General features: G+C 35.3%; 1 protein-coding gene across 4 annotated transcripts in view; it reads right to left on the bottom strand.

Annotated features, from left to right (window-relative positions):
• Positions 1-277: 277 nt before the first annotated feature.
• Positions 278-9,268, bottom strand: part of TOR1AIP1 (torsin 1A interacting protein 1) — a 45,126-nt gene continuing 36,135 nt past the window's right edge. For 2 of the 4 annotated variants that reach the window (XM_086693700.1, XM_025921253.2), the window contains 3 exons: positions 6,092-6,136; positions 5,682-5,738; positions 278-2,659 (listed from right to left, as the gene is read on the bottom strand). In XM_086693700.1, coding sequence (XP_086549826.1) covers positions 1,872-2,659; positions 5,682-5,738; positions 6,092-6,136 — 890 coding nt within the window. In that variant the 3' untranslated portion in view covers positions 278-1,871. The remainder of the gene's footprint in view (positions 2,660-5,681; positions 5,739-6,091; positions 6,137-9,268) is intronic. The other 2 variants (XM_086693701.1, XM_025921254.2) reach the window with 1 other exon arrangement.

Below are 9,268 nucleotides of genomic sequence, written 5' to 3'. Positions count from 1 at the left end.
AGAAGGACAAATTTGAGAAACACTGCTGTAGATTCTTCTGCCAAGTCAGGAAAACCTAAATTAATTCCAATATAGTGATAATTCAAAAATCCCTGGATGAAACAGAAGAGCATGGTGATTATATTTTTAACCAATGTACTTGTAAATGGCTACAATTCTCTGGCCTTTGTTTCTCCTAGCAGAAATTACTAAAATTGTTCAAGTGTAAAGAAAACTCTAGGATTAACTAGAAAAAAAAAAGGTTCATGAATCATCATTAAGTTTACGACACACAGAGTACAAACCAAGAAAGTAAATTTATTTAAATTACTAAAATAGCTTCTAAAGTCATTTACAGATCAGCTGCTACAATTATTTCTCCTGAAAGACATAAGTAACATTAATTTCTTTAAAATTATTTTGGTCAGCGAAACATTTAATAAAAACATTTGTTTCTCCATATAATATATGTGTATAAAATAAGCCTTTTCAAAAACTCTTGTTTTTAGAATCCTCTATAAATCAGATGACCTGACTTCTGACAGTCAGGAACAATTTTCAATAAAGGGTATAAATTTATGAATACGGGTTGTCCTAGTTGGAAAGAACCGGACCACACTCTACTACCAGGCATGGGAGGATCCTCAACAGGTGAATGATAAAGCCAATGACTGCCTCTAGTATTCTAAAAACAGTATTTTCATTTAAGGTTGGTAGAAATTAAAAAAAAAAAAAGGTGTATCTAGAATCTTACGATTTTAAGAATAACAAAGCAGTCAACAACAGATGAGAAAGGTCAGTTATAGATGCCAGGTTACAACTGAAATACAACGGCGGTACAGGAATGCACAGTAGTACATCTCAACATTCTCCACATATGGTAAAGTTCGCTTTCTCTTTGGCTCGAGGCACTCTTAATAAAATTTATCACGTGCATAGTACATCTTTATATTCGTAGAACTGCACGCAGAAAATCAAATCCTTCTTCGATAGCCCAGGAAAGCCGGTTAACCAGTGATTTACCAATTCCTGCGATTATATTTCTTAATTCAAAACAAAGGCTTCAGGATATGTCCAAAATAAACTGCTCTGAACTGACCACACCCTTAAGAGTCAAATGAACAAATATGCTAAATCTTATTATATACATGCTTTAAAATCCTTGGGAGGACCAAACATTTCTTAAAGGAAAAGGACACGTGAAAAACAAACCCCAGCAGAATTCACTGAGAATAGAGTTCATATGGCTATACCTGAATGACCTAAGTCTCAGTGGCTTATTTTAAATTTCATCTTGAAGATTTTCCCCCTTACCTTCCTCATTCCACAATTTCTCCTTTTCCTTGCCTCCTTCTCCTGCCCTCCAAAAACAAAGAAAACAATCCAAACACACTCAGATGACCTTTCATTACTCTTGCTTCTAAAAGTGGAAACTGACTAAGGAACTCGCACCTAAATGATGGTAAAAGAGAATAATGGGAAAACCCACAGTTGCATTTATAGAGCTGCCTTACTAATAGCAAACTCTGTGAAAAATCTAACTTATAAACTTGGGAGGATTCATAGGAAGGAGCCCAATCCCCCCCAACCTGGTCTGGTCATAATACGGCAGTAATGATTCAACCCCGAGTCTAAACAGACTAGGGGACTGCGTGTAAGTTGTAGTCCTCAGGGATCATTAACGCAGATCTTAATGGAAACAGGGAAATGATTCTCTCAAATAACAGATAATTAGGGTGAACAAATGAGTTAGATGTTCCATGTTTACCTAAGAATTTAACACCCTTTAAAAAGAAACCAGTTCTTTCATAAAGAGCTCTGAATTCTGTCTCTGGTTACAAAGGCTGAAAAATTCTCCGAATTTGAGACATGATTTTATCTTCTGTCACCCTTTATAAGCAGATGCCACTTTTCAGGGCATTTTCAGGTTGGACAGGCAGGACCAAGTGAGAAATACGGCTCCAGAGCCCACTTAATTTATCCGGGTCCATATGTTTGTGGGAGTTGGGTGTGTCAGCGTTGGTGAACTTGACTTTGAGGAAATCTCTCACTTTTTCTTCAATCTCCTTTAGGCCTAGACTGGTTCCAAGCGTCTCCTCCTCCAACAAGACAGTCAGGACTAAGGCTACATCTTTGAAGGCTGCATTTTCATGGTCACAATACTTATAGAAGATCAAAGTGGAGCCTGCAGGCAGTGACTCAAAGCGATGTACCACCGCTGCGTTCTGGCCATTCGTGAACCCATTGCTCAGTTCCCAGTCTACCTCTTCTTTGACAGTATCACTGTCTTGAGTAGCTTTGTCCGCCCCATCAATCCGGATGGCACGGACACTGTGGAAAGAAGAGTAGGCATCAGCAATTTGTTCACTCAGACACTTCAGTGCTTCTTCAGCATCTCGAGCAGCAGTGAGCAGCAAGATAGCAGGCTGAGGCCGAGGCTGGGAGCTATTCAGATGTCTTTCTAGGAATGTAAGGCTCCTTTTCCACAGCTTCTCATCTTGACCTTGGTACTTATTCATAAGTTGTTTCATCTGGTTCTGGAACTCTTGAACAGGAGTGGTTTTTACCTCAGGAGTACGAACGAAGAGAAAACTCCCGATGGCGAAAGAAGCTACCAGAACGAGCAGGCACCACCACTTCATCTTGACAAAAGATGCACTTTTGGGTTGTCCAGCTGCTTCTGCTCAGGAAAAAAAAAAAAAAGAAAAAGAAATGCCAGTGATCATTTTCTTAGATTCAAGGACAAACGACTTGTAAGACCAATATTAATTTCCATAGACATTAAAAGTGGAAGGAATTTAAAGAACGGAGCGGTTAATTTATTTTCTTTTTTTTTTTTTTTTTTTAATTTATTTTCTTAAAGAAAGGTTTATCACGTGTATTCAAGAAAATCTCACACCCCTAGGTTTTAAGTTATGTGTGTAAATATGCGTATGTCTCTTCGATGTCAAAATGATAAAAAGTCTTAGAGTAAAAAATAGAATTTAAATGTATGAAATGACATAAGTCAGAAATAAGATAATTTCTAAAGCAAAACTATTATTACTACTATTAATATTTGAGAGATAAACAATACTAAAAGGTTAATAATACTAAAATACAAAATAGATTTTTAAATTTAGATGCTCAGTGGGGCGCCTGGGTGGCGCAGTCGGTTAAGCGTCCGACTTCAGCCAGGTCACGATCTCGCGGTCCGTGAGTTCGAGCCCCGCGTCGGGCTCTGGGCTGATGGCTCAGAGCCTGGAGCCTGTTTCCGATTCTGTGTCTCCCTCTCTCTCTGCCCCTCCCCCGTTCATGCTCTGTCTCTCTCTGTCCCAAAAATAAATACACATTGAAAAAAAAAATTAAAAAATAAATAAATAAATAAATAAATAAATTTAGATGCTCAGAATTCATGTAGCTGATCATCCAAGGTGGAATGTTTCTGAAGTATACAAAGGGATTAAAAAAGGATGCACTGTAAGTGAATATCTTCCATATATTATAATAGGTAGCTGTCCCTTTAATTGCAGATACCTATCTTTTGTGGAATGCAAGTTAACACCAGTAAAATTGAGTTTGCAACTCATGGAGTGCCTGGGTGGCTCAGTGGGTTAAGTGTCCCACTTTGGCTCAGGTCATGATCTCACGGTTCTTGAGTTCAAGCTCCAAGTCGAGTTTTGTACTAACAGTTCAGAGCCTGGAGCCTGCTTTGGATTCTGTGTCTCCCTCTTTTTCTGCCCCTCCTCCGTTCCTGCATGTGCTGTCTCTTTCTCTCTCTCTCTCTCAAAAATAAATAATAAACATTAAAAAAATTGAGTTTGCAACTCATCCTTAATTATTATTGGCAATAATGATACCAATTACATTTACTTAGCACTTTCCAGTTTAATAAAGGACTTTCTCATATACCACTTCATTTAACAGGAAAACAACAATAATACTTTTATACCTTCTATTTATTTATACTACAGAGTTTTTAGAGAAATAGTTCTCAAAGTGTGACTGGTGGGTACCTTAAGATCATTCCAAGGAGGTCTTTGAGGTTAAAGCTATTCTCACAACATTAAGATGTTATCCGACATTTCCCGCCATGTGGACATTTGCATTGATGGTGCAAAGAAAGCAATGGTGGGAAAAACAACTGATGCCTTAGCATGAATCAGGGTAGTGCTAATACAGTTTTTGTATTGACACCCATTCATTTAAGGGTATCAGTGAAACTGCTTCATAAAGCAAAATTTTTCATTTAATTAATACTCAACTCTTGAGCACAAATCTTAGTATTTTATGTGAAGAACTGGGAAATATACCTAAAGTACTTCTGCTACCCAGCACAGCACAGTAGTTGTCTCGAGGAAAAGAACTCTGTGCAGCTGAGTTGAACTGAACTAGTACTTTTAAGAACAAGTGACAAAGAATGGTTAGTCAGACTTGAGTATTTGGCAGATATTTTCTTGAAGATGAACAAAGTAAGTCTGTTGTTTCTAGAAAAACAGCTGACAATATTTGTTGCCAATTACAGAATTCATGGTTTAAAGTGAAAATTAGGATTGTAGAAATACTGTATCTGCCACTCTAAGCTTGACAGCTCCTGAATACTTAAGAACTTTTGTCTTGAGATTGGTGGCGATATCAACAAATGTTATCTTTTTATAGTGTATTAAAAATGTGTCAACATTTGGAAGATCTACATAACTTAGTGAACCAGTATTTTCCGAATGATCATTACATGATATTCCATTCAAAGTATAAGAAAGACCAATGGATTTTAAGGTAACAACATAAAAAGTTCATTAATATGGTCTCAGGTTTCACATTTCAAGTACCTTGTTGAGTTTATCAGAATATCCACAATTACCTGAAGACTATTAAAAATCTAATCAGTATAAAGCTGGAATGTGGCGTATACTGCAACCAAAACAACATGTTGTAACATACTGAATGAAGAAGGAGATATGAGAATCCAGCTCTATTTTATTAAGCCAGGCATTAAAGAGACTAGAAAATACAAGCAACTGGTCACTATTCTTACTAAATTATTTCAGAATAAATAGGCACTTTAAAAATTTTTCAATTTTAATTTCTAGGTAAATACGGACAGGTATAACACACACACACATATACATATATACATATATATACACACACATGTATGTATACATATACATATATATACACATATATATGTACATATATGTGTATATATATGTATATATATTCTTTAGGTATTTATTAATTTTGCTAGTAGAAAGCGATATGAGACCAAAGCCTGAGAGTCACTATGAAGATTTTTCTTAGTACTTATTCAGGACAATAAGGAGGCTTAGAGAATTAAAGAAACTTGCCCCAAGGCTACACAGAAGGCTAAAGTGGTCGAGTCTGTAGACTCTAAAACCCATGGTAATCCTATTATGTCATGCTATGTGCCATCTTTCTTTTGATTCAGCAAGGTTCACTTGGTTATTATTAGTAGTGCTGCTTATTAACTTTTGCTCTTAGTCTTATGGATAGTCTTATGGATAATTCTTAGTCTTATGGATGTTATTTCATATAGTTTGTCCTTAAAGAATTTCACTGCTAGTAAAATATATACTTTTTCCTCTTAAGTGTTTAAAATACAATTCTTCAAATAGCATTGTTTGCTGTCAAAAAAAAATTAAAACAATTATGAATGACCGATTTCAGAAACTTGCTTATAAAAACTGAACAGAAAAACTTACTTTGGCTGGAAGTTGATGGAAACTGGTTTCCAAGTTCTGATTTCTGAATGCTGTCATCTAATGATAGAAGTAATAAAGACTTATCAATTTATGGTTCATAATATAAGTATTTCCAACAGAGAAAGAAAATACAAATTCTACCATGAGAATATGAGGCAGAAATCAGCCAGAAATAGAAGAAAAAGTGGAAGATGTAAGCACCCATTAGAATGACAGCTCCTTGAGACTCAAAAGTTATTTCTTTCATAATTATTCACAGCATGCCATGGTCTAGTATAATATATTTGTTTTGTGAGAAAGCCTTAAATTATTTGATCCAAATTATTTAATGGAAGTGGTGAAACTTATAGCACAAAGTTAATAGAACAAAGAAAATAAGTACAACTAAAAGAAAATAAAACGTATTATACCATCTGAAAAACTGCCATATATTGAACTCCTGCCTGGTGATGATGCTGTAAGAAGGGGAAAAAAGGACAAAATATGGATTATGGATTATTGAGCTACTGGATAAGGGGTTTTAAGGTAAAACTCAATCTTAATCCTACTTTCTAACTCAAAATGATTCAAATATTTACTCTGGTGCTTCTGATCATTTCAAATATCAGTAATATTTTTTAAATTATAGTACAAACTTTTCACCATTTCTATTAATAGACAATTCTGTTTTATTTAGGTTTGTGGTCAGATTTCAAAAATAATTTTCTCATGACTCCATCAAATCTCTACTTCTATCATTATTTTAGCAAACAAAATTATCCTAAATTTTTCCTTTTTCCCTCAGTGCTTCTTGGCATGACCACAGATTTTATCATAAGAGAGAGAAGAAATGGAAGGGCAACTCTCAGAAGGGAGAGAGTTACTAATTCATATGACCTACATTTGCTAACACTGCCATCTATCACTTGCCTGGGATTTTATAACTTACGTATATATAAATGACCTTCCTGGTATTTACCAAGAACTTTCATTTGAGAAACACAGGACTAACCTAGAGGTATAAAATTAGCACTGCTAAGGTATAGAAATAGCCTTATTTTTGCTTATATGACAAAAAATCTCAAATGAAACAAAATGACATCAACCTTAAGGCATATTGTTTCACAATTACTAGTGTAGCCTAGGAAATAACATCATTTAGAAACTTGTAATTTAGGTCACCAAAGTTAACAACTGAATTACTAAAACAAACAAGTAAATTCCATCAAGTGATATTTATCTTGAATACCTTACTCTATGGTTACAAAGATCAAATGAGATAGTATATAATATTATAATATAGTAATACATAACTATAATAATATAAAACTATAATACTGAATCACTAAATTCTATTCCTGAAATCATTAAATTATAATACATATTATTATATACAAGAATCAAATGAGACATTTTATGTAACACATATAACATATAGCTACAATATATATTATACTGATTATAAATATATAACATTATACAGTTATTATATAACATGTAATATTTACATAACTCAGAGAACATCTTAAATTAAAAAAAAATTTTTTTTAAGTTTATTTATTTTTGAGAGAGAGAGAGAGAGAGAGGGAGACAGAGTGTAAGTGGGGAGGTGCAGAGAGAGAGGGAGACACAGAACTCAAAGCAGGCTCCAGGCTCTGAGCTGTTAGTACAGAGCCTGACACGGGGCTCAACTCACGGACTCATGGACCGTGAAATCAAGACCTGAGCTAAAGTCGGCCACCCAACCAACTGAGCCATGCAGGTGCCCCAAACTTAAAATTTTTTTAAAATTAATAATCCCCTTTATAATAATATCAAAAAGAACTAAATACAAGGAATTAACTTATTAGCAAAGAAGGTAAAAGATTTGTACACTGGAAACTACGAAATACTAATAAAAGAAATTAAAGCTGACATAAATAGATGGAAAGGTACCCCATGTTCATGGATTGGAGAATTAATATTCTAATAATGTCTAGGGGAGCCTGGGTGGCTCAGTCGGTTAAGCGACCAACTTCAGCTCAGGTCATGATCTCATAGTTCGTGAGTTCAAGCCCCACGTTCGACTCTGTCCTGATAGTTTGGAGCCTGGAGCCTGCTTTGGATTCTGTGTCTCCCTGTCTCTCTGCCCTCCCCCCCCCCCCACACACACACTATCCCACTCAAGAATAAACATTAAAGCAATCTATAGATTCAGTATAATCCTTATCAAAATTCCAACGGCATTTTTTACAGAAATACAAAACAATCCTAAAATTCACAAGGAAACACAAGAGACTCTAAATAGAGAAATTCTGAGTAAGAAGAACAAAGCTGGGTGCATCACACTCCCTGACTTCAAAGTACATTACAAAGCTAGAGTAATCAAAACAGTATGGTACTGGCATAAAAACAGACATACAGACCACCAGAAGAGAATAAAGAATCCAGAAATAAATCCATGCAGATATGGTCAACGGGATCTTTCATAAGGATACCAAGAATACACAATGGGGAAAGGACAGTCTCTTGAGTAAACGATGTTGGGAAAACTGGATATCCACAAGCAAAAGAATGAAACTGGGACTCTTATACCATACACACACAAAAAAAATCAATGCAAAATGGATTAAATACTTAAACATAAGAACCCAAACCATAAAACTCCCAGAAAAAATGCAGGGAAAAAGCAACCTGACACTGGCTTTGGCAATGATTTCCTGTATATGACACCAACAACACAGGCAACAGAAGCAAAAACAGACCATGTGATTACAGCACACTTGAAACATGTGATGAGTTATGTGATCAAAATCACAGTAAGTTTTACCTTGCACCTGTTAGGATAAGTATTATACAAAAGTCAAGAGTGAGGTATATGGACAGAGGATGTAGAGAAATGGGAACCCTTGTGCACTGTAGGTGGGAATATAAATTGCTGCAGCCAGTATGGAAAAAGAGCATGAAGGCTCCTCAGAAACTGAAGAATGAAACTACCAATACGATCCAGCAATCACCCTATTGGATATATACCCAAAGGAACTGAAATTAGGATCTTGAAGGGATATCTGTACGCCTATGTTCACTGCAGTAATATTCATGATAGCCAAGACATGGAAGTAACCTAAAAGTCCACTGATGGATGAGTGAATAAATAAAATGTGGTATATCCGGTTAACCCTTGAACAACATAGGTTTAAACTGTGCAGGTCCACTTATATGTGGACTTTTAACACACTGAACAATTTTTTGAAGATTTATAACAATTTGAAAAACTCACAGTCGAAATGCATAGCCTAGAAATATTTTTAAAAATTAAGAAAAAGTTAAGTATTTCATGAATATATAAAATATATGTAGATACTACTTTATCATTGACTACCATAAAATACACACAAATTACAGTAGAGTTAAAATTTATCAAAATTTATGCACCCAGACTGTACATGGTGACATTTGAAGCTGAGGGAAATATAAACAAACATAAATATGAAGTATTAAAATTTTTTTAATGTTTATTTTTGGGAGACAGAACATGAGCAGCTGAGGGTCAGAGACAGAGGGAGCCACAGAATCAGAAGCAGGATCAAGGCTCTGAGCTGTCAGCATAGAACCTGAAGTGGGGTTTG

Source organism: Puma concolor, chromosome E4 (assembly GCF_028749965.1).
Source record: "Puma concolor isolate L17-30 chromosome E4, mPumCon1.1.hap2, whole genome shotgun sequence".
In the NCBI taxonomy this organism is placed as follows: domain Eukaryota; kingdom Metazoa; phylum Chordata; class Mammalia; order Carnivora; family Felidae; genus Puma; species Puma concolor.
Note: the sequence above shows the minus strand (reverse complement) of the source record. Positions and strands in the feature narration are given on the sequence as shown.